At 36.5% G+C, this 27,428-nt stretch overlaps 1 protein-coding gene across 1 annotated transcript in view; it reads right to left on the bottom strand.

Annotated features, from left to right (window-relative positions):
• The window catches only part of LOC132123389 (metabotropic glutamate receptor 5-like), a 43,381-nt gene extending 21,879 nt beyond the window's left edge, over positions 1-21,502 (bottom strand). The window contains exons 1-3 of the mRNA XM_059533973.1: positions 21,325-21,502; positions 18,773-19,695; positions 2,797-3,046 (exon numbers count right to left, since the gene is read on the bottom strand). Of these exons, the coding sequence (XP_059389956.1) occupies positions 2,797-3,046; positions 18,773-19,445 (923 nt within the window). The 5' untranslated portion in view covers positions 19,446-19,695; positions 21,325-21,502. The remainder of the gene's footprint in view (positions 1-2,796; positions 3,047-18,772; positions 19,696-21,324) is intronic.
• Positions 21,503-27,428: the final 5,926 nt, after the last annotated feature.

Here is a 27,428-nt window from a genome sequence, read left to right as displayed (position 1 = left end):
CTCTCTGGCTAATTTGAACAAACACATTAGTGCAAACACATCTCCGCTGCCTGTTCTGTCATTCCCTTGCTTTGGCCCAGAATTCTTTGCTTTCTTTCACTCTCATCTGTTAAATATTCCTCTCACACTCTCGGCTCTGCCGGGAGGAAGAGGAGGATGACGAAGACTTGACAGCTCCTCCGCGCGGAACACAGACCAGTGCAAAAAACATCCCATCCTGTCTGAGAGGGAGGCAGACAGGAAAAGCATCATTAACACTCTCAGGGCGTTTAATGATCATGAAGTTCGCTCCATTTGCTTGCGGTTTCTGGATTGTCACGTGTCTGACCTGAAAGCTGGACGGCCGTGTTCTGCACACAAACACGGCCACAGCTTCTCCAGCGACAAACTCTAATCTGATTGTCTGTCTTCACGCAATTTCCGGGAGTCGGGAAGCACCGATTTCTATCAGTCTGCCAGGAAACAAAGTCATGTTTATGAGTTGCCAATGTCATACTGAACACTTCTGTGGAAGAACTGGGATTTAACGAGGTGCAACAAATCTGAGAAGGACACTGACTGTAATAAAAGAAGCAACCATATATATGGCTTTTACTTGTATTACAGTCAGTATCTTTTATAGATTTTTGATAGTTGATTGCTAAGGTGTACTGGCTGGTTGCTAGAGTATTACCAAGGCATTCTGTCTGGATGCTAGAGCAGCCTTAAGCTGTTCTGTGTAGTTGCTAGAGCATTACAAAGTTTACAAAGGTGTTCTGGGTGATTGCTAGAGTGTTGCTAAGGTGTTCATGGTTGTTGCTAAGGTGTTGTAGGTGGTTGCTAAGGTGTTGTGGCTGGATGCAAGTGTGGTGTTATGGTGCTCTGTGTGGTTACTAGGGTGTTAATAAGGTGTTCTGGGTAGTTTTCATTGCGTTTCTATTCTGGCTAGTTGCTAGGGGGTTACAAATTTGTTCTGGTTGGTTGCAAGGGTGTTGCTAAGGTGTTCTGGGTTGTTGCTAGGGTGTTGTAGGAGGTTGTTAAGATGCTACTAAGGTATTTTGGCTGGTTGCAAGGTCATGCTAATATATTCAGTGTGGTTACTGCACATTAATAAGGCATTTTGGGTTGTTGCAGGTGTTGCTAAGATACTCTGGCTGGTTGCTAGGGTGTTACTACAGTGTTCTAGGTGGTTGCTATGGAAATACCATACTAGGGAGTTACTATGGTATGGCATTACTAAGGTGTTCTGGTAGGTTGCTAGAGCAGTCCTAAGTTGTTCTGGTTGATGTGGTGTTGCTGAGGTATTTTAAGGAGTAACTAGGGTATTACCAATGTTTTCTGGGTGGTTGCTAGGGTGTTATGAAATGAAAACAAAGTTATGAGATGCACACACTTTCAATAGTTTTGGCTGAACCATTGAAAATAGGTCTATTAAATTGGACCTGGCCGAGTCTTTTTAAGGGATAGTTCATCTGAAAAGGAAATGATTTGATATGTTACACACACACTCACATGAGATGCACAAAAAAAAAAAAACTTTTTTCCAGAGCTTAATGACTTAAATTTCAGTCTGTTCCTCACAGAAAGTGTGTGCACAAGCTTTAAGGGCCACTTTAATTTCTGTCTACACATGCTTGCGCTACACATGAGTTGTTTTGCGGTCAACCGTCGGCTCTTGTTGTAATTCCACTTCAGATAGAAGGAAGCACTCCATCTGACCTGAGACTGAAGCAGTAAATACGGCATTAACAGTGCCTGAGAGGATCTTACAGAGGCCATCAGAGACATTCAGACTCCAAGAGAGGAAACGTGTGTCTGTGTCTAAGTGAACTCTTAAAAATAAAAGTACTTTATTGGCATTGATCTCTCCATGAAGTACCTTTAACATCCATAAAATCTTTCCAGTCCACAAAAGGTTCTTTATAGTAGAAAAAGTTATCTTTATATTTTATTAAATGTTCCTAAGAATTGATCTCTGCAAGGTTCCTCGAGGAACCAAAAATGGTTCTTCTTGCCCTTTTGTAGCCTTTATTTTAAAGATGCATAAAACCCTAAATTATGAAACATACCTGCAATGATGATGATGATGATGAAGATAATGTAATGATGATGATGATGATGATGGCTACGAAGATGACAATGAGGATGATGATAACTTCCTGTTGGATCTCATCCTTACTGAGCAGCTGATGCTGAAAAAATCACGCAGATTTCATAACAGTAGGCCATGCCAGGGGTATTAGAGGTAAACTCATAACAAAAATCTTACATAAAAATTTTTACTGAAATAAAATAAATAACCAAAATAATTTCAGCTAGTTGCCAAGGCAACATTATTTAATTTTCATTTAGTTTAACTCGTATTAAAAATACATGTATTTAATGTAATAAAAGAACTAAAAAATGAATAAAAATTAATTAAAAGGACACAGACAGATTTTTTTTTACACACAACAAATGTATTAAAACTTTTTTTTTTTAATGTCTATATATTTTTTATTAATACTTCTTCAAATTTTAGTTATTTTAACACATCAAATTAAACTAAATAAAAATGAGAAATGTTGCCTTGTTAATTAGCTGATTTTTTTTTGTTATATTTTATATTAGTTAAGATTTATTTGATATCAAGTAGCAAACATGTTTTTATAGTTGTAGTCTTATTTAACTATAATAACCCTGTTTCTCACACACTTCTCATTTTTAAGTTGGTCTTCAAGTAGACGGGATGGTTTTACAAATTAAATCTCCAGTCGAAGGCCAAGTACAATCGCACTCAGTTTCTCAATGTTTTTCCCCATTCTTTCCTCCACTGACCTGCCGATCAACAGGAACTCTCCGACGAGGTTTTGTCGTCTCATGGCCATCAGGATGTTTCGTACGGTCATGCCCTCGCAGAAACACGCCACCACACGAGCTTTGGGCAGATACTTGCGCAGTTTGACCAGCAGACGGTCGAAGCTCTGCTCGCCAGCGTTACTCCAGATTTTATCCGAGTGAGCGATACAGATCCCTTCCTTTCCCGCCATCTCTTTAAACGCCTCCATCCCACTCTCACCATAGTTCCCTTGGGAAGAAACAAACAAACAAATATGAATATTCAGTTAACTAAAGAAACCAGTCATGAGTCATAGTATTATATTCAGAATGTTTAAAATACTTTTATATATAGGTGTGTGTGTGTGTGTGTGTGCTCTTGTTTTTGTGTCATATCAGGACACAACTCTGTATAATGACATGGGTATGACACAGGTATTACAAGGAGAGGGTGACTTATGAGGACATAACCCATGTCCCCATTCTTCAAAACGCTTATAAATCATACAGAATGAGTTTTTTTGAGAAAGTAAAAATGCACAAAGTTTCCTGTGAGGGTTAGGGTTAGGTGTAGGGCCATAGAATATACAGTTTGTAAACCATTACACCTATGGGATGAACACACTTTACACAAAAACAAAGATGTGTGTGTGTGTGTGCGTGCGTGCGTGCGTGTCTGTGTGTGTGTGTGTGTGTTTGTGCATGTGTGTGTGTGTGTGTGTGTGTGTGTGTGTGTGTGTGTGTGTGTGTGTGTGTGTGTGTGTGCGTGCGTGCGTGTCTGTGTGTGTGTGTGTGTGTTTGTGCATGTGTGTGTGTGTGTGTGAGTGTGTGTGTGTGTGTGTGTGTGTGTGTGTGTGTGTGTGTGTGTGTGTGTGTGTGTGTGTGTGTGTGTGCGTGCGTGCGTGTCTGTGTGTGTGTGTGTGTTTGTGCATGTGTGTGTGTGTGTGTGTGAGTGTGTGTGTGTGTGCGTGTCTGTGTGTGCGTGTGTGTGTGTGTGTGTGTGTGTGTGTGCATGTGTGTGTATATATAAGAAATTGCTAAGGAATACACTGTAAAATATTGGAATAGAAACAATTTTCACTTAGAAATTGCACAAATAATTAATCCTAACCAACCCATACATTCAGGGGGAATTGATTAATTCATAAAAATTATTATGTTGTTTCCAAAAATATATATATATATATATTGGCAGAATATTACTTTTTAACTTCTTTTAATAGAGAAAAATTCATTTCAAGATGATTTTCAATACTTTTGTGTGAACACTGAAAAAATGGCTTTGAAACTATTTTAATTAAAAAAAATTTTTACTAAAATTGTAGTTACTAAAATGAAAACAGACTTCTTCAGTTTTTATATAAGGTTAAATATAATAATACACTCTAAAAACTTTTTTTTTTTCAAAATTGATTCCTTGAGCACGTTTTACACGGAAATACTATTTCAGTCGTTCTGCTTCAAATTTCACATTTAATTCAATGTGTTACTTGACATTTCTTTGTAATTCTTTGTAAAATTCACTAGCAAATTTTTTTATAAAAACATTTTCCATCTTTTTTTCAGTGTACAGGCCAACTCAAACAAAATGTAGAAAAATATATTTAACAATATTCACACTTCTAGAGCAGATTTCATCTGTTTGCACAAAAAGTTGTGTTACAGTGTGAAATACTGATATTGTGTCAGACTACAGCTGTATGGATTTAAATAACGACACATAAATGAAGCTGTGAAGGTGTCAGATGTGTGTGAGAGAGATTTGAGGTTCCTCAAAAAGGTTTCATCAGGTTCTGGTCCTGGTTGTTGTGGGTACATGTAAAGTCCTGTAATTAGTCTCACAGTGAGAGTAGAAGACAAGAACAGATGGCACACACACACACACACACACACACTGTTGACGTAAACACGCAATCAGTCTCCGTTCATAAAGAGAACACCAGCCTTCACTTCCCTTTCAAAGATCATTGAACAGAGATCATTTTCAAAGCATGAGATTACTGTCCTTCAGGACCATCAAAGGGAACTCAAAATAAAATAAAATAAAAATTTAAATGTACATTTAAAACATCACAGGGAGCTCAAAATAAAATAAAATAAAATACAATTTAAATTTATTTTATTTTTGAGCTCCCTGTGATGGTTTAAATTAAAATTAAATTAAAGTAATAATAATTATTATAATGTAGTAAAATATTTTATAATATAGTACAATTATTTTTATAAGTGTATGAATTAATTTTATCCTTAATAGTTAAAAATTACATTAAATATCTTAAGTATATTATACTAAAATATCTACCAATGCAATACATTAACTTTGATTTACTTTCAAACTATTGTTAAAACTGTAAACACGTCATATTGCCTAAAATGTTCCACGAATGATTTATTCTAAAAAGGCACAAATTAAAGTGCAAATTAATGAGAAATTCATGTAATTATCTGATTTTTTGGTCATTTGATTTTGAGAGAATTTCATCAGAAGTATTTGAAGTCATATATAAAGAGAATATTCCGGTATCTTGAAAGCAGTTTGAGGTTTCTCCAGACAAATATGAGTCTTTTTCTTCAAAAAAACAGAGTAGAATAATAGTCCGATAATAGTGTCCATTTAATCTCACTGCTGTCTAGGAGAAACGATAGAGATCTCATTAGTGATTTCCTAAAGGGAACGGATGGCTAAACACCTTCTAATTTATAAACTACACACACACACACACACATCTCCACCTCAAAGTGCTCACTCGCTCGGCTGGAATGTGGATAAATATTACAGCAGAAAATCGAACATCTGAACGTCAAACGCTGAGCTGCCCTTTATAACCCGAGCAGGAATACGTCAGTGTGTTAGTGGAAGAGCGACGTAACAGTTGTGTTACCTGAGAGAGTGTTGACATGGATGTGTTGTAGTGTGTTTTTCTGTAATTACAGCAGACACACTGGAGCTGAAGAGAGATGCTATCAGTCTCTCTCTCTCTCTCTCTCTCTCCCTCTCTCTCTCTCTCTCTCTCTCTCTCTCTCTCTGGACTGAACTGTTGCAAAAGTGAAAGTGAAAAGAAAAGTGAAAGTGACGTGACCTTCAGCCAAGTATGGTGACCCATACTCAGAATTTGTGCTCTGCGTTTAACCCATCCGAAATGCACACACACAGAGCAGTGAACACACACACACACACACTGTGAGCACACACCCGGAGCAGTGGGCAGCCATTTATGCTGCGGCGCCCGGGGAGCAGTTGGGGGTTCGATGCCTTGCTCAAGGGCACCTAAGTCGTGGTATTGAAGGTGGAGAGAGAACTGTACATGCACTCCCCCCACCCACAAGTCCTGCCGGCCCAGGACTCGAACTCACAACCTTTCGATTGGGAGTCCGACTCTCTAACCATTAGGCCACGAAAAGGTGAAGGAATGTGTAGGTCTTCATTCATTCCTCTGGATTTAAAGGGACAGTTCACCTAAAAATTACAATTCAATACAAGTTGTTCGCAAACTCATATGACTAACTTTTGTCGAGTACAAAATGAGATGTTTTGAAGAATGTTCAAGCTGCTCTTGTCAATACAAATAAATAGTGAATCGGTGCCGATCAACCTGAAAGAAGTAAAGCAAGCACCAAAAAGAAGTAACTATGACTATATCCATCTGTCTAATGTCATATGAAGGGCGTCGGTGAGAAACAGACCAAAATTTTTATCTATACATTTATAAAAACATAGTCGTACGCATTCACTTTTGTGCTAAATGTCTCCTTTTGTGTTCCAGAGTTAGTTTGTTTATTTTTTGTTTAACATGTCTTATAATGATTGATATGTTGAATGCTGTTGAAATATGTATAATAGTATTATACTAGTATGTTAGTACTAGTACAGTATATTGAAACAAAACATGTCGTAAACTCCTCTGACTCATTTTTATGACATTGTTTTGTGACTGTTTTTGAAATATGGCACCAAATTAAATTTAATTAAGCAAACAAAAAAAATGGACAGAAAAAAAAGCTACCCTAAAAAATAAATAAATGTTAATTGGTTGTTAAGTGACTTTCCATATGCAATGAAAATTATATGTATAATTATAGTGTAAAATATGTTTTTTTTGACTGTTTGTAATATATTTATTACTTTATATTTAACTATAAAAATTTTAATTACAACAAAAACATAATAATATTTCCTCTCATAATAAGCTTTTCCATGACTAATTTATTCATAACATTTCTTTAATTTCTGCAGATTATTCTGAAACTGTTATTGAAAAATGGTTCCACCAAAATAATTAAATTAAATTAAATTAAATTAAATTAAATTAAATTAAATTAAATTAAATTAAATTAAATTAAATTAAATTAAATTAAATTAAATTAAATTAAATTAAATTAAATTAAAATAAATTAAATTAAATTAAATTAAAATTAGTTTAACAGATAAGGAATGTAAAAATGCTACCGTAAAAGAAACGTATATAGGCTACCTTTAAGATAACTTACCACATTTAGTGCTAATTATAATTTGAATGTACAATGCTGGAAAAACCCCTCAGAAATTGCTCGTGTGGCTAGTAATTTCCCCTCTGCTCATGTATGAGAGACAGATGCTGTTATCTGCGAAAGCTCTTTCTCAGCCTGTTACATTATGTGAAGTATTTGCACTAAATCAAATGGAGTATCCACCAGCATCAAATAATAAAAAACGTCATCTGAAATATGTCCCGTGGTGATATCATCGGAAATCCATCTCTTAAAACGCATTTCCCCCTCAGCTTTATGCTCCCACTATCATTTCCATGATTTAACCGCGTACTACATCAAAATGCTACGAGCATTTTTGGTTTGAGAGGAATGTTGTGCTGATACCTCGACACACACATACACACATGTGAGCAGATGGCACATACATGAACGTCTCCATAGTGATGGAGAATCTCTCCTCTACTGTACATGTCCTAATCTGTGATTATGCTAGTGAGACTCAAACTGGAGAATTGTGCTGGATTACATCACAATCGCATAACCCCTCCTCTGCTGTTGGCTATTGGCTGGCTTGAGTGATTGACAGGTAGAAGACACTCAATGGGTTGCACACATGTCATTTACCAGCACTGTGTGGGTTCTGGAAGCACATTCCCATTATGTTTTTCATAGGGACTTCAAAGAAGTCAAAGTCTTCAACCAAACCAACCAGCTCAGATTTAATCACAATATTACAAAATATGATCAAGCAAGCAAACAAAAGCATTAAAATACTCACACAAGTATTACAATCTGAAATAAGATGTGAAGTTGTACATGGTCGTGTCTAAACAGCTTAATAAACCTATAAAATAATGTGAGAATTATTAAATAAAACACTTAAAAAAAACTAAATTTTTAGGAGAGAAAAAGCTTTCACAGTTTGTATGTTTGGCTACTTAATTAAAGAATTAAAGCAAGGTTTCATTAAATTAATAAAAAGTGACAGTGAAGACATTTATAATATTACAAAAAAATACTGTTCCTTTGAACTTTCTATTCATCAAAGAATCCTGAATTAAAATGTATCACGGCTTCCACAAACATTCCATCAACAGCACAACATTGATATTAATAATGATTTTTGAAGATCATGTGACACTGAAGACTGGAGGAATGATGCTGAAAATTCAGCTATGAACCACATAAATTATATTTTAATATACATTACAATAGAAAAGGCTTATTTAAAATTGTAATAATATTTCTGAATATTACAGATTTTACTGTATTTTTGATCAAATAAATGCAGCCTTGGTGAGCAGAAGAGACTCTTTCAAAAACTTTTAAAAAGTCTTAATGACCCCAAACTTTTTGAACTTTTAGAAGACTCTGTGAGAAGCCCTAATATTGTCTTCTAGCTGCCTGGATGTCAGTGTCTAGACTCAGAGGAGCGTCCCGTTGTGGTCATGACAGATGGCAGCCTGTGGACCTGTAGATGTCCAGCTGTTTCCATCAGTACAGATGTGTGTGGAGCCCTCGGCTGAGGAGTTTTGTGCCTCGTCTAATCAAGTCACATTTAATTCTACAGCAATTTATATTGTGATTGTTTCAAAGTAGCTTCATATCAACAAACAGGAAAATACCAGGATAAATGCTGCAAAATTCTTCAATTATGAAACACGTTTAATTTCAGCTGGAGATGTCAGTTTCATTGTTGAATCAATAACAGTGTCGATGCTGCAGAGTTCATCCGTTACAAAACAAATCGTCTAGTCTCATGTATCCTAAATGTTTGCCTATCGACTAAAAATCTGGCACACATTGCAGCTTATTCTGGCCAAGAATCGCCTACTTAGACAGCAAGAGACCGACTTACTGACTTTGACTGACCATAGTTAAAACTCAAATAAATCTCTAACCACATGTTCTGTCATTATTTAATCACCCTTATGTTAAATCCAAACCTATCCGACTTTCTTTTTACTGTGCAACACAAAAGATGGCATTTTGGAAAATGTCTCAAAAACGTTCCTAATTTAAATTAAGTTTAATTTCAACTGAAGTATAATAACCTTTTTTATGTCTAGTTGAATCTCTTAAGGATATAAAATATAACTGAAATTGGTTAAAATATTTTGATGAGTTAACAGTTATACGAAAAATATATTATGCCATGACTTATTGATTACTGTATATAATTTTTCTATAATCATCTGATGCCATAAACTTGCTACATGTTCCTCAAAAGAGCTTAATGTTGAGAGGAGGAGGGTTACATTAAAACTAGTTACTAATTAATTTCCAAAAAGGACACGTATGCAAATGAAGACAAGCCTAGAATGCGACTACAATGCAATTGAAACAAAAATGCAGTGGCATCTTAGAAAAAGACAAGAATTATGATCCTGCACTGAAACAAATTGATGCAGGATTTATAAAAATAAAAAAAATTAACTCATAAATCGCTAATGAAATTAACAAAGAAACAGAAAATAACACACTGAGCTAAACAAGAAGTTTAAATATTGAAATACTATTTTCTTGTAAATCATGCTTCAATAATCTGTTTTATTCACAGCTTCAAAAAAATAATAGCATGTCTAAGACATGACAAGCATCTGAAGGAGAAATGGCAGATGGTGAAGAACGCTAAATTAATGAGAAATATAAATGCAGAATAAAATCAGGATACACCCACACACACACAAACACACACTATCGCTCTCATCTGTTCTTCTCTTGAAATAAAAAAAGCTTTTCTTTCATCAGAGCAGAAAAGTGACTCTCTCTCTCCACTTTGATTAATTTCCGCTGAATTTCCATACAAAAGTGACCTCGTTCATTTTATCTGACCACTGAACAGCAGTTAAAAGGCATAAAAGAGAGAGATGGAGAGCGAGACTGGGCAGATTTCCAGTTCAATCTGAACGGGTGTAACTCAGGTCAGTGCTACCGGAGACGGCTGAATGTTCAGTAAAGCCAAGAGATTTCCTCATAGCCTAATAGAATCAGTGCAGACTTAAAGACAAGCGTCCTGAAATCCTGACAATTTGATCTGCGCATGTTATTTTGATTTGGTGTGATATTTAGACATCATGGTTAATTGCCACGGAGAATACACAGAGAAGATGTGTCTCTATGTGTGTGTGAATCCATTAGACGACTTTTAAAGCAAAAGTTCATTCTGTCATCATTTACTCACCGTCATGTTTCTCCACAAGTGTGACCTTCTATCTCTGGTGGAGAGAATTCACACCGTTCTTTCTCATGCAATTAAAATGAATGGGGGCAGACCAATAAAGCTGGATAAAATATCATAAAATTACTACTTATGACTTCTGCACTGTATTGCAAACCAAATGTGCAAGTCATTGCTTGCTGCTTCTTTAAAACTTCTCTGTATACGCAAGACAAAAGATATACCATACTTCCTCAGCTGATTGATGTTTTGCATTACAAGATTTGAAATGTTATGTTAAATATCCAAATGAAGTGTTATCTAATTTAAGATGCACATATGCATACATTTCTAGAACAAATATCTATCTACAGGTATCTATCTATCTATCTATCTATCTATCTATATAAAATTTTGAAGTATAAAATGTTGCAAAAACTGTAAAACCCTTCAGAAAATGGCTAGGAATAACACTGTAAAGTTTGTTATATGTAAGTGCTGCTGAAGGAGATTTTTGGCTCAGTGCACGAAAAAAAATCTCATTCTGAGAAAAGGGTCTTTAAAGATATTGAATTTAAGTTCTTGCTATGAATATGGATTGTAACTGAAATCTACAGACGCAAATAGATAAAGTGCTATAAATAAGTACTATACTCTGAATGGTTTCTTTCTACTATTCTACTGAATTTTTTTATGAAAAGCCAAAAAGCACAAAAAAATCTCAAAACTGACAGATCCATGAAAAAATAAACGGCCTCTGTAATAGCTCATCTCTTTGCATGACCTACAACAGAGGTATGTGTTTTTGTAGACCAAAACCCAAAAATGAGTTGAATTTTAGCACCTCCAGTTCCTTTGTCCTGAAGTCTATAGGGATTTTTGAATAGGTTTTTGGTTAAATGCTTAAAATATTGGCTCTCACTGTAATGCATTCAAAATCTGGCTATCATCTCTCTAAACGTTTGTTTTAAATGATTTCCTCTCCTTCTACGTTCTTGAATAACTGCAAAAGATTGCACTCAAACAACATGACATTTCAATCTAATATAAATATAACTTCAGGTGAAGCTTCACAGGAACTTGTGGAAAATCCTTAAATGCTTTGCTTTCATTTATTTTATGGAAAGTGAAATTATAAATGTCTTTCAGAGAAAACAAAACGATCTGATGAAAATGACATGCATTAAAAAATAATTTGAAATATGTGCCTGAAAATCAACATAAAATCTAAATTGACCCTGTTTACTTTTAAACTTGTACGTTTCTGGTTCTCAGTGCACATCATTATCACTATTATATAAAATACTTTTGTTATCTTTAAGCAAAATATAAATAACTACAATGTAAAAAAAGGTTATCGGAGTAAAATTGTTTCTGCTACTTAATCTACGTCAGCGGATTGGTCGAGCTTTGTGATGTCACAAATATGATTGACAGCTGCATAGTCCAATGGTCATGAACCTGAGAATTGTTTAAAGAGACAGTGGCAAAACAAAAGCACGTGAGAAAGAGAGAGAAAAACGAAACAAAATACACAAAACACACGTGGGACATAACAGTCTACTTCAAATTTTCATATTTATTAAAGAGTGTTCCAATGAATTAAAAAAAAGGCCATTGTGAATTTTATCTCACAATTCTGTGTAATATAAATGTGCATTCTGACTTTTTTTTCTTGCAGTTGCAGTTCTTAAAAAGTTGCATTTACACTTTGTTTTTGGGTTGAGAAAATCAGCAATGTCTTTGATTTAAAGTGATAAAATGTTATAGTAAACACTTTTTTGATATTTTGAAATCGAATATATAAATATGTGTATATTTATACTGTATATTTTCACTTTAAAATAAAATGTATTGTGAAGTCAAACGGTATGCAAACGTTGTTTCATGTTGGCTTTACAGAGACGATTTTGCAAAGTCATCATCATGCTGCATGTTTAATCTTTTCTTAGAGCAAGTTTTCAGCATTTAAACCCATCTTTTTCTTAAAAAAGTCTTTGCACTTTTCTGATCCAAAATCTCTAAAATTATGCGTAGCCACCCGCCACCATTTAACATCGGCCTCAAAAAAATCTAATGAGAGAAATTAGTCATGGCTGAAACTAGAGCTGGCTTGAGAGCGGATGAGTCTGGGATCATGAAGTCACCGGACGGCCGGAGAGATCAGAATGGATGTTTGTGTAAATGTCAGAGAGCATCAGCAGCGTTGGGATGACAGTAAACGGCCCGCAGCAGATCAGGGTGTGAGACGCCATATTCACAAACACATTTTCTCAATCCCATGAGGTTTGAGATGATTAGCGATTCCTTTTGCCATTTCTATAGGAATAAACTGCAACTAAAAGGGTTTGTGCTGTTTGTGCAAGGAGCCTAACGACGTGAAATCAAAACTGACCCAATTTTCTCACTTAATAAATGTCCCTGCACATATTGTGAGTGATTCATCAGTGCACATTATTCCAAATCAGAAAAATAGCTTTAATGAAAATGTAATAACTTTCTCAGCCTTCGAAACTAATTTTCTGTTCTGCTGATGTAATCAAGACCACATGGGTGGGACGAATAATATTAAGTCAACTTGATTTTACTGTGAAAATTTTGCAGCCATGACACTGGTCACCAGGGCATTGTTATACAGTTGCTAAGGTGTTTTGTGTGGTTGCCAGGGCATTGCTAATTGGTTGCTTCAAGTCTCTATTATGTCAAAATAAATATATTTAAACATTCATATATTTCCTAACAAGATGAAATGCAAGAAATTGTATTCTATGTTATGCATTAGATAAAAATGTTCAGATTGCAGCCAGATGCAACCCAAGTCATCGTGCAAAACACCACAGACTGAAGACTCCAGCTGTCACCTGTCTGTTTATAAAACAGGAAGTGTCTGCTGCACGGAAAACAAAGCCACATTTACATTAGAAAGGCTGTAATACTTCAAAAATTCCACCCCCGTTTGCAGAAATGGAAACTAACGGTGAAAAAAACATGCTCCATGTCCTCCTGGAGATGCATTTCAGAGTCTGCACTGCTTCATATGAAACACACGCTAAGAAACATACAACTTCTGATATAAAGACTATTTACAGATTCACAAACCTCCGGAAAGGTGAGGAGTGCAATTCCAGGGCCACATGCATCACCAGGCCGTTTGCTAAAATAACTGTTTTTAAACAGGTTTCCTATACTGTCATTGGGCAGATAAACAGATAGTCCCGCCCCTAACTCTCGCTATTGGTCCATTGGTTGAGTCAAATTAGCTGTTTTTGCCTGGCAGAGATGAATCTAAAAATATATTAAGGTTTTAGATAATTGTAGCTGCATATTAAACTGATGAAACACTTCACCTTCAAATATCTATTCCTACATTAATACATACAGACAAAATCCTGTAGTTGATCCCATCAGAAAAAGTTTAGGTCATTTTTTACCCTGAAGTATTTATTATTTATATAATAATATGCATGTATGTATGTATATATATTTAGAGAGAGAGAGAAACAATACTGAAAATCATAAAATATAAATAAAATATAATAAAATAACATTTTATCAATATTATACTATATAGTTATACTATTATATATACATTTTATTTGTCACAGTAAATTTATTTCAGAATGATTATATAATATAGTATTATACATGTAGATAATTTTTATTATTATTATCAGGTTTTATAATTCTCATTACTGTAAATCTATGTTTTGCATTATGATTAGAGAGAAATTTTAATTAAATAAAATAAAAACACAAATAGTCTTAAAAATAAGCTTAATTTTTTAAATTGCCATTTCTCTTTAAGATATCAGTTCTTATTTGATTTCTTTTGATTTTGGGGTGAAATATGACCCAGACATGTTTTTGCCAGATTCACCCTCTAAGAGACAGTCTGAATTCAATCCAATTGGCATCACAGATACAAAAACACAAAAACAAAATTAGCCAGTAGAACTAAACAAGGCAGGACTGTATGTTCTTAAGTGGCACCGTGTCCTTTTGCGCTTCGGCCAGAGTCTGTTAGGCAGCACTGCGTGTGTCGATGAGAAAGGGTTGTGAGACTGTGCTCCTCGTAAAGGTTCCTGTGGCTTGTTAAGGGCACATTCTGTGCCTCGTTAAGCCAGCTGTGTTTCTGCGCTCATCAGCGCTAGTGGCTGATAGAAACGACGCAAACGCAGCTCGCATCAAAACCCCGCTTTTATTCGTGCCTGTCTCTCTCTCTCGCTCACTCCATCCACCCACGCAGCTCAGAGTTTACAATTCAAATGAAAAGGACAGAGAGTGAAAGAAGGTAGAGAGGTTGCCATGGAGAATATGCCGGTTTGTCATTAATAATCATTCAAAATATTCTCATTCACACTGAAGTCTGATAAACAAAGAGACGCATCTCTCCTACAGGACCAGCGCATAAACAAGTGCTTGCAGGTGTGTCACATTGTGTGTGTGTGTGTGTGTGTGAATGCAGGCAAGCAGGTAAAGGGATCAAAAGAAAAGAAACAGATCGAAACAAGACGAGAGAGCAGCCCAGTGTCATGATGAAACCCTCGCTGTAGCGCTTACTCTTCAAAACCAGAACCAAAACATCTCAATGTGACAGCTTTACTAACCTCACTTTCTATATTCCATAACACCTCGCTTATCTTCTGATGTTACTTGCTCACCAGTGGATCCTCTGCAGTAAATGGGTGCCATCATAATGAGAGTCCAAACAATTGATAAAAACATCACAGTAATCCACACCACTCCAGTCCATCAGTGAACATCTTGACAAGCCAAAAGCTGTGTTTGTAAAAACAAATCTATGAGTCCATAACCAAATCTATGAGTCCATAACCATAATAACGATTCATCCAAGGAAAACGTTCATCCACTGTTGTCCTCTCACATCATAATTTACTTGTAAACGCTGCTTGATCTGTGTAGCTTCTTCCCTTGATTCAGACAAGATTGATTTTTCGAAAGCAGTAGGCTACTATGGATAGAGAACTCATATTTTAGCTGGAAGCAATGGTGTAAAGTTAAAACGCCTTGATTGATTTGTTTCTTACAAACATGCAGCTTTTGGCTTCACAAGACATTCATTGATGGACTGGACTGTTGTGGATTATTGGGCCATATTTTAACGATCTAAGCCTATGGTGTAAAGTTCACGGCGCAAGTGCACTTAGGATGTGTCTGAATCCATTTTTGCTAGTTTAACCATGTGAACAATGGTCGGTGCACTGGGCACATGGTCAAAAAGGGTTGGAGCTATTCTCTTAATAAGTCATGGGTGTGTCTTGGGCGTAATGTGCAATAAACCAATCAGAGTCTCATCTACCATCCCTTTAAAACCAGTTGCATTCATCATGATGAACAAAATGTGTAAGAATCAACCTTTGTTAGTCACAAAGCTAATTCTCGTCAATGATCCAAAAGCCAATGGAAAAATCCTACTGGGTTTTTGTCGAGGGTTCCAGATTGTTGATCATTTATGGGCTGGCCAACAAAAATATCACCACTTCAGCGCTCTATGATGTCATGGTTCTAAATGGAACCTTTGTTTTTAAAGTGATTATTCACCCAAAAAAGAATATTCTCTCATCATTTACTCATTCCAAACCTGTATGACTGACTTTGTTCTGTAGAACAGAAACAAAACAACAAAATTAGAGCCCATTTTGTGATCCACGGTAGAAAGGAATGACATGAGGGTCAGAATGACAACAGGATTTTCATTTTTTTGGGTGAACCATCCCTTTAAAAAATCAGAGTTCCGTTTAGAATCATGACATCACTGGAGAACCTTTCAAAATTCCACTAAAAACATTTCTGGGTACATCATCATTTTAAGACTAAGCATGTATGATGAGCTCCTCAGATGTCCTCAAACTGAATTTTTTCTATTTCACTTTCTGCTCTTCTCTAATATTCTCCTCTTAATCGTGCTATTTGGCTTTCTCTCCGTTATGGCCGTCTCTCACTCCCCCGCCCCTCTCCATCTCCGACTCTTTTCCAGCGCTCGTCTCATGCCACTTTTTTCTGCTTTTAAATTCCACCCAATTTAGTTAAACTAATCTCTCTTCCATCCTTCAATTGCTCTCTCCACAGCTGCTTATTCCTGAGAGGAGATGGTATGAGATGGGCAGACAGAGAGACGGATGCGAGCGTGGGAAGAGAGCTGAAGTCCTTGAGGTCTTAAGTGAAGGTTACACTCCACCAGATTCTGACAAACACACACACACACACACACATACATTCTGTACTAAATGATGATTAGGAACACAATGGCTTCATTTACCATAACTACTGTGTGTGCTCTCCCAGCATGCTTTGCAGAAGAGATGGCCATAACCATGTCTGATGTTATTGATGCTGAATATCATTGGCATCCCGTAACAGATCAAACGTGTCAAATTTTAAAATGTGCATATTCAAATGACAAAAATTTGATTTGAAAGCTATCAGCTACTGTAAGCTATTCAGTCTGTTTAATACACTAAAATACTTTATGACTTCAGACAACTTGGAATATAGTGCATTGTTCATATGGACCAATTTTTGGTGTTTTTTTAATTTGGTGTAATTTTTAGAGAATCTTTTGTTATATTTTGTTTGTCCGTTCATTAACAGGTATGTCTGGGTGTCTTTTTGCCCATTTCTCTGTGTGTGTGTGTGTGTGTTTACCAGTTCAGTTTTACACTGTCTGCGATCTTAATTAAGTCTGGGACACATTCCAGGTCCTCAGCTTTTGGGACCAGTCAGTAAAAGTGCTTACAACTCTGAACCACATGCACACACACATGCACACACTCATACACACACACACACACACAGACACACACACACAGTCTCTTGAGTCTCAGAGAGCAGACGTGGAGTGGGGGGGGGGTGTTTCTGGATCCATCTAATACAGTGGGATGAAAGGAGAGCAAGTGGAGTGGGGGGAAGGAAGTACATCATGTGTGTGTGTGTGTGTGTGTGTGTGTGTGTGTGTGTGTGTGTGTGTGTGTGTGTGTGTGTGTGTGTGTGTGTGTGTGTGTGTGTGAGAGAGAGAGAGAGAGAGAGAGAGAGAGAGAGAGAAAGAGACCTCAGAGGAAAAGAAACATGTTAAGGTGTAAGAACAGAGTTGTAAGCCTGGAGCATCTAAAGAGCAGAGCTATGACTACAACTAAAACTAAAAAGGAAACTATTGCTTTAAAAAAATATATAAAAAATGCAAAGTAAACAAAAAACTTACACTATATAAAACAAAAGCCATTGGAAATTAAATACATGAAGACAATCGTATAAACTCTGAAAACTATCCCAATCATCTCAGTGGTAGTTGCTCGACTAGTGCAGTATTTGTTCACAAGCCAATCACTTGAGCTCTAAATGTCATGTGATAAACTTTTAGTCACACTTGTTTAGTCACACAAGTGTTTCTTTTTGTTTTACTCTTTATAGATGTCCACACACACACTTCACAAACATCTTAACGCACAATTCCCATCTGACACTAAAAGAGTCCACAAAGACAGAACACATGTGACACTTCTGTAACAAACACCATGCACATCGCGCCTCATCGCTGTTGTGTGTGTGTGTGTGTGTGTGTGTGGGCAGCACAGCACTGATGCAGAATCTAAAGTAGAATGGCAAAACAAGTCATATTTTAGCTATGAGTTTGCAGTTTAAATGGAATTTTAACATCACTACTGTGATAAAATACACAAACAATAGACCACCATGGCATGCCTTTTCAGCAAACATGGAAAACGAACAGCTTGACCAGTGTAGTCCAATTTATAAACAAATAACTCTTTGAGAAGTTCATAACAAGAATCAAATAATTAAAGACTCAAAAGTTGAATCAGACTAATTAATTTCTTAATGAATCCACTTCACAAAAAATTACTCTTATTATCTGATTCCTGTAATGAATTGGTTAAAAAGAATCACACGTTAATTCAGTATAATGAATTACTTGCTGAATCCAATTCACAATTTAATTATTTTTATGATCCGTATTCTGTAATGAATTGGTCAGAGAGGCACTAGTTTAATCAGTTAAACAAATGACAAATCCTGTAATAAATTGGTCAAAAAGTCTCAAATATTGAAACAGTTTAAATAATTGGTCACTTAATCCAATTCACAAACCAAAGACTGATTTTGCAATGAAACATTCAAAAAGTTATTGAAAGCAATTCACAAGAATTAGTCTAATGAATTAGTCACTGAATCCAATTCATAAACAAAAGACTCCCATGATGTAATTCTTGTAATGAATTGGTCAAAATGACTCACAGACTTCAGCTGAATGAGTCTGAATCCGCTTACTGACTCACATCTGGACGTTGACAATGTAAATGAATCACTTACCCTCAGTGTGGATGGCAGATACGTAGGTCCAGTTGTATCTTTTCACAATGTGCACCATGGCTCTGGCCTGCTGGATGTCTGATGGGACGACCCTCATGAAGTATTTGTAGAGTGATTTGTCGCTCAGGTCCATACTGGTGGCGGAGTATGCAATCTGCGGGATATTAAACAGCTGCAGTAAATTCTGCACTTGAATGGCCACTGAACTTGAACCCGGACCGATCAGCCCAACGATTGGCTTCTTGCCTTTCATGGCCGTGGCTCCCGAATCCGCGCACCTAGTCCCGCCCCCAGCCTCCTCGCTTTCATCTGCAGCAACCAGCGAGTCCCGTATGAACTCAATGCTTTGCTCAAGAGCAACGGAGGAATGCCAGCAGGAGTCTCGGATCTCACAGCCCAGCGTGACGTTAGGGAGGATTTTGGGGTCGGCATTGATTCGGTCCAGCGTGTGCATCATGGCCTCCACACGCTGGATGCCATACTGCTCCCGAACCGCCCCGCATTTGCGCTCGTGCACTTTGTCGGCCGGGGGCTGGTGGTGGACGGAGAAGAGGGCGCCGATGATGATGTCACCGGGAATGTGGGCGACGACGCGCCGCTCGTTGGACTGGGCCACCGCTGCCAAGGACGCCAGTCGCCAAAGCAAAACCGTAAAGAGATACAAGCTGACCATATCGGAGCAAATTCTATTCCTATTCAGGCCAAAGACACGATCACAGCGAAGTAGTTCAGTCCTGTTGCTTCACTCCTTCTCTGAACTTGCTATTACTGAATGCACAAAAAGGGGATTCTGGAATCATGCGGCTTTTATGAACTGTGCTGTCATTTGTCCGAAAGCTTCTGTGACGACCCTGAGAAGGATGCTGGGTCGTTGCCGTGGCAACCTGGAGCTGGGGACGGCATGAGATGAGGGGCCTCATAACCTTGAATGAGAGGAGATGGACACACCAATGTTATTATTTGCACACAAACAGACATGGGAAATGCACAATGAAAAATGATTTCTCAAAGTTTTAAATCAGATTAAGATTATAAGAGCACATTTTACAATAAAATACTATTGCTTTTTCACACTTAATTCAATATATTTGCAGGGTTTTTTTTATAGAAAAATGTATAAAATTAATGTTTTTTTATTATTTTTTTAAAAAAGTACTAGTAATTTCTGAGTGAAAACAGTTTCTAAAGTATTGTTTAATGACATCATTCTACAGGAAATCTGTTTTTAAAAACATAAAAGTGTCATACAGTTGGTGTAGGATTTACTTTTACTCTGAAATTGCTAGTAAATATCACAAATTAAAATTTTGTAGTAGAAAGACTGAACACTTTCTTGTAAAACATACTTTAATCATTTTTGTTATATTGACAACTCAGTTTACACATTTATGAAATTTGTGAAAATTGTTTCTACACCAGTTTTTTAGTGTATAGGATTGCAAGTTCATCTCTGATGTAGAAGTTTCAGTGTATCATGATGTATTGTATGAGTCTGAAAGTGCAATGAAAAAGCTAGCATTGCAACATAGCTGAGAAATCTTTCATACCCTCGACATTAATAAAAAAACACTTATTTTGGCTGTCAGAACCATTCATTCCAACTGCAGACCACACAGAGACCAAAAATGAGTTGACAATTTTTCTGAATAAAACCAGGAGAGCATTTACAGAATGAATGGACTTGTACTGCGTGGTTTTCATAAGCAACTCATTTTAGTCTCACAGCAATTGCATCTGTATAAATAAACACCAGCATAAATTAATTTGCTCATTCAGCTGCATTCAAGGGCCAGTTTCAAACCGCAGATTGGACCCTCGGTCCTTGTTAAAATGTGGGGTCCATTAGAGAGACGATGAAAAAGCTGCCTCGCTTTCGAATAAAAGATTATGGCAAGAGCTGAATGGAAGGGAGAATAATTAATGCATCACACTGAACCCTCCTTCTGCCTCCGGCATAAAAGAAACAATAGGAGGGGAAACAAACTGCAATCCCACAAAAAACTCGCCAATATCAGGCATTCGCATTGAAATCGTGCTGGCATTTATTGCACACTTCATTTAAATTAACGCAAATGCCAGGATGATAAGGCAGAGAGATCCACTAAAAGAACGAAACGGGACGGATGAGAGTGAACGACCTTGCCGTTGATCACCGAGAGAACGGGAGCTTTGCGCTGTCCGCGGTGCTGAAACGCATCACACTGCAGTGGCCACAGAACTCCATGTGCTCAAATGCATCTCATAAACAACCTCCTGTATCTCCTCAGTCTTGTTAAGACACTGCATGTTTAACATTGCAAATATAACATTCGTACTAAGCCATACATGCAATGCATATGAAATTGCACAAGATACATTCCCAGGAAGTCACACTGGTACCCATGCAACCGACATCGCGGGCGGTCGATAATCTGCAGAGAGCCAAACACAGAAAGAGAGCGCGCGTTCCTCATTCCAGAACATCATCGCTTCCACAGATCCAAACTCGCGCGCAGAGCGTGTGTCCGTGCGCAGGTTATCTGTGGTGATGTTCTGGTGACGGTTATTCTTACCTGCCCAGCGCCACAATCCACTAAAGTCACGGATGGCGCGTACTTCCCACAGGTGTATCGTCGGAGATTTGGGGTCGGTAGCCCGGTAAACGGCGGGGCACCGGAGAGCCACAGCTGTTGTGTCGTCTCGTCTTCTTGGCACGCACTAACACTGCCGAAGCGTGATCAGGCACACACATCCCAGTCCGCGACTCAACCCCTCCCACCCGTGAACCCCGAGACTGGCTGCATCCAACCGACCACGGCACCTGCAAGCCTGCGCTTCTCCTCTCCTCCTCACGTCTTGTGCTGATTATTTACAGTGATCATTTTATCACTAAATGTTTTAACGTGAGACAAACGATCATGGGGCCGTTCGCGAAACACGCGTTTCTGCTGTTGTGCATGAATGGGGCTCTAACGCATGTAATAGGGTGCCTGCTTATGAGTGACAATATGTTTAATTATTTTTTTGTTTCGGAGCCTCATCGAGGAGCAAGATCGCATATGTTTTTAAAATATGGGGGGGCCTCACACCAATCCCTGCGGTACCCCACCTCAAAAAGGCACAAACCAGCAGAAGACCACCACCTTGTGGCACTTCACTATTCGGGACTGAAATATAAATTGCCTCTTTTCAAAATCTAAGGGATGATGTTTTATTTAATTCGGTGGATTTAAGATCAGGTGCGGGCTAATTTAACACCAGTGTGAATATATAAGGAGGTCGCGTGCATGTAAATGATTGAACTTGCTGCGAAATGAAAGCATAAGCTAGTTCACCCAAAAATTAACACTCTGTCGTTATGAAGGTCGTTCCAAACCTGTATGACTTTCTTTCTTCCGTGGAACATAAAACAAGATATTTTTAAAGAACGTTAGGGGTCAACCAAAGTTTAAAAATATCTTCTTTAATCAACTTTATTTCTAACTTGAGAGCGTACGCGGCCATTTGTTTAATTGGCTTCAAGATGTTTTACCTATTCAAAAAGGTAAAAAAAATGTAGAAATAAAAAAGTCCACTATGCTGCTTGATTTTACAATTTGGTATTTGTTGTTATAGGCTATTATTAACCACACTGTTATTTTTTAAACGTTTGGAACTATATAAAGGAGAGTAAATCATAATAGAATTTTAATTTTAGTGTAAACTAGCCCTTTAAAAATGTAAATTAGATTTTCTCATGAGCTAAGAAAAGAGTGTGAAAGAAGACTAAAATAGGATTGCAGTAATGTACCAGTTGAAATACAGAATATATAATATTATTAATTTAAAAATGTATTTTAAAAAACATAAATTAAAGAAACTTTAAATAAATATTTAGCAAACAAAAATGAAAAAGTAGATTTATTTATTTATTTTAATATTAATTATATTTAATTATTTCTGAAAGCAACTTAAGAAAATATGCTATGATGACCACAGTTTAAGTTACTCACCAGGAAACTTTGTTTTCTGGAGTCTGTTTCAAGCCAGCATGATGTTGCTAAAGCTACTACTTGATCTGGAAGAGCGCGTCACTTCTACTAATCCACTTTTCACCATGGCAACCGCTGAATCTTCGTCGCGCGTCGTTGCGCTCGCCCACAACCGCGGATTTATTTTCCCGCTCGTATTTTCACACCAGAGTTTAAAACACAAAACGGCGCGGTTAGTCGATCGATATCTCGTGTGTAACTCCTCTCGTAGCCAAACCGTGCGTCATTATATGTGCGGGCACGAGTGGATAAAGCGGTGGCTGCTTTACCGAATGGGGCTTTTTAGCCAAAGTGGCTTTGGGCTTCGCGCGGGATTAATGTGCCCGCCAACTGCGCGCGGGATTAACGACCGTTAAAAGGGCAAAACCACTCCAGAAGCTTCCTGTGATGTTTACCACAATATCATTCCTCATAAATCTCTCCGCATTTCTCATACTCACTCAAAGTCGTAATTTATATCCTGTCGATTTCACCCCTTTACCTTACTAAGAAAAGCATGAGTTAGTCTAGACTGTTTTTTTTTCAACAGGACACAAAAACACAGGTAACCTTCCTAATCAGTTTCACCAAGTATTTCTTTTAAATGTCTGACTGAGGTGGCGTTTAGTGAGCTCACCACAAAATGGATTACAGCGGAAAATCTGCTTCCATATTCACATGTAAACATAAAAAAAAGGAATAAACAATATGCTGAACATTAACCCCACCCTAAACCCAACCATATTTCAAAACTTACCCAACAAAACCAAACATATACTGCAAACTATAAGATGCTGTGAGGGCTGATATAACACATGTATTTCTACATATATATTTGATTGTTTTTATATATATTATACATGTGTATTGTGGAGCTGTCAGAAGGACTATGGCTCACTAACGAGGTCAAAAGTTTTACTTCAAATATCTATCCATTCAAACAAAAATTCCAATATAGCTTTAAGGTAAACAAATTAACACAATAAAACCACTCTGGAATACAAAGGTTTACTAATGATTTTTCCAGAAAGGTCAAACTTTGTTCTCAGGACAAGAGTTGCCTACTTTTCGTAATTGTCAAGTTGGGGCAGGTTGTCACATGCATTTTAGAATACATACAATTATTAATTGCATGTAGTCCAGAATGATGGTTCGATATCATTGCATGAATCATTTTATGTTCTATAATTACAGTTAAATTTCACCAAAACGGCCATTAAACAGGCTGTTATATGATATTTAAAGGAAAAGTTTACCCCAAAAATTTACTCACCCTAAGGTCATCCAAGATGTAGATGAGTTTGCTTCTTCATCAGATTTGGAGAAATGTAGCATTGCATCAGTGTCTCATCAATGGATGCTCTGCAGTGAATGGGTGCCGTCAGCTGATAAAAACATCACAATAATCCACAGCACTCCAGTCCATCAATTAAAGTCTTGTGAATCCAAGAAACAAATCCACCAAGACAATTTTAACTTCAAACCACCAGCTAAAATAGGAGTCCATCTTTTGTTGTCTATCACATCAAAATCCACCCAAATATAGTTTAGAACTGTTTTTGCTTGTAATAGCAGCTTCATCTGTGCAGATTTCTCTCCTAAAAGCATCTCCTATATCTCATTGTCACAACATACCCCGCTATTAGAACAGGTTATCATAAAATATCAGAAAATGTAACTACCATTGAGCCACAGGAGTTTTAGAATGTTATAAACAATATTTTAGAACAATTAATACAACTGGCCGGTATCATTAGAATCAATACTAATGCAAAACCTCCTCCCGCTGAAATCATGTGACCCATCTAATCCCTGTTCACTTGACCGCTGGTTGTTCATCCAAATACTCAGAGACGCATCAACCCGCGCTGGAATGCTGCTAATAGCATTATGCTTGTTAATTATAGAATTAGCATGATTGAGACTGCAGAGTGTAGGCTTGTAATAAATTACACTCAGATGCTGGAAAGCTTCCTAAACGCTTCTTAGAAAGTACAAGAGTAATTGTTCAATGGCATCTGGGGTCAGGTTTCCATGGAAACCCCTCCCATCCGCTCTTAAAGGCGTAATGACGAGTAATCAGAGGCTCAAGTGTGTAATTGAGTCCTCATGCACATGCAAGAATACACACAAACACAAACACATTAAGTCAAGCAAACTCCAAGACAGTCCGACATTCAAAGTTCAAAAAAGACCGAACCCACACACACACACACACACACACACACTTGTAATTTAAACAGAAATCATTCATGAAGTACATGTCAGCTTCCTGAATTACTCTTAAACACACACAAACACACACTCAGAAGCTGGATGCGTGCGTGGGAAGAGCCGCTCAAACTGGTGTGAGAGTGACTCACGGTCTGCTGTTCAGCTTCATGGATTCACATTAAAGGCTGTTCTCACATCACACACTGGCTGTGAATCACTGAGGCTTTAGGGAGGGTCTGAAACCTGTAATCAAGGCCTTACGCCCATTAAAAATACATAATACGTAAAAATTAAAAATACGTAATAAATACATTATTTATTTAGAAGACAATATTCTTTTTATGTTTCAATGGCAAAGTTTCAGTAATGACAAAACACAAACTTGCCACTAAATATAGTTGCATTCTGAAGTAACCATGGTGACAGTCGCTTTTTTCAGGAAGAGCCAAACGTAACAATTTAGGAATGAACCAATGAAAAATGTTTGAATATATATGAGAATTCGAATATTGATGGTACACTGACAGAGCATGACAAGAATTGTTATCACTTTATTTTTATATATCATACATATATATTATAATCAGTATTGTTATTGTTAACTAAAACTATGAAACACTTGAAATAAAGCTGAAACAAAATAATGAAGAAAACCTACATAAGGTATATACTAAGCTAACATTACTAAAATTAATCAACCAATGAAATATGTTGTTTGACTGCTAATCTGAATATTGGGACATTATCCCCCGGTTTCACAGACAAGGCTTAAGCCTAGTCCTAGACTAAAATGCAAGTCTGAGTTGTTTCAAATGAAAGAAACTTGTACTGATTGATCTTAAAATATATCAGTGCCTTCGTTTTGTCTCAAGATGCACACCAGTAATGTTTTTTTCTAAGGCATGTTTATAAAAATTACTTAAATGTCCTAATTGAACTATGGCCTAATCCTGGTTTAGGCTAAGCCCTGTTTATGAAACCAGGCCTAAGAGAGGGTACACTGACAAAACATGACAATTTTATAATTTCTTTACATGTGTCACAAATATATCATAATCAGAATTGTTAATGGTTAATAAAACTAACAATATTGAAAAGCAAAATAAAACTAAAATGAAGAAAAAGTTAAATAGAATTATAAAAAAAAACATTTTAAAATATTACATTTATATGTTATATAAAATAGAAAATTATTATTGTTACTGTTAATAAAACTATCAATATTTAAAATTGTTTTTGAAATATAAAATGAGAAATGTTGCCTTTGCAAATAACTAAAATAAAATAAGTTACAAATAATTTACTAAATTTACTAAAACTTAAATAAAAATGCTAAATAAAAATATATTTTTTAAAAAGCTAAACCTAATAAAAATGACAAAAGAATTTACTAAAACTGAACAATATAAGTTTACTAAAACAAACAATATAATCAGTATAGTTATTATTAATTAAAGTAACACTATTAAAACATTTTTGTTATGTAAATATCTAAAATACATAAACAAATATTAAACGAAAAACCTTAAGTTAAGCAAAAATGTAACACAAAATGTTTAATATTTTTTTACAACTAGTACTAAATTAGCACTACAACTATTAAACTTGAAAGTAAAATACAATTAAAAATAACACATAATAAAAAAGCACATTACAAATGACTACAACTAAAATAAATTAAAATGAATACACACACACAAATGAGTGCAAAAATATTTTCAGATCCCTTTTATTCTCCAGTAACTTCATTCTTCTACTGATTTTCACAATTCAATCATTTCTCTGCATCTGTTTCTGTTGTCTGTCCTGTTGCACTTATATTCACAAATATGTGAGATTGCAGAAGTAGGAACAGACTGAAGCTCAGTGTGCTTGTGAACTGAAGGCCAGCGGTGATGTGATGTTGTGAGTGGGCGGCGTGTGCCGAGAGAGATTATCTTTCTACAAATATGACAAAACCCATAAAAATGACAGTAAATCAATTACTCAATGGCATCTCAAAATGACATTGACATAATCTCTGTTGCCATAGAAACACAGATGATATATAAAGATTCCTGCATCTGAAAAGCTGCTAGCAATAAGTGACGATTACAGGGACATGAGAGGAACCGTATCTCCACCTGCAGCCACATGCAGTTCTGTCCAAAACCTCAGTCAATCACACTGATTACATTTATATTATTATGTTTTACAGCTTTCAGGACAGTAGCTGTATGGCTTTAAATCAGTCCTTCGATTTAGCTTTCTAACATCTTGTTCTAATTAAGGTCTACACAGAAATAAACCTTTAATAGGAAAATAATCTACTGTTAAAAAGTTTCAGTGTAGCTTTTTAGGCATTTGTTATAAACGGTTTCAACTTTTAATAAAATCTGAAATATTGTGTTATTTTAGTATCATAGTATTATACCTTTACGTTTATTATTAATATTTAATATCATTAGTATTAT

The sequence above is a fragment of the Carassius carassius genome, chromosome 41 (assembly GCF_963082965.1).
Source record: "Carassius carassius chromosome 41, fCarCar2.1, whole genome shotgun sequence".
NCBI lineage: Eukaryota > Metazoa > Chordata > Actinopteri > Cypriniformes > Cyprinidae > Carassius > Carassius carassius.
This window is presented reverse-complemented; position numbering and strand designations above follow the sequence as displayed.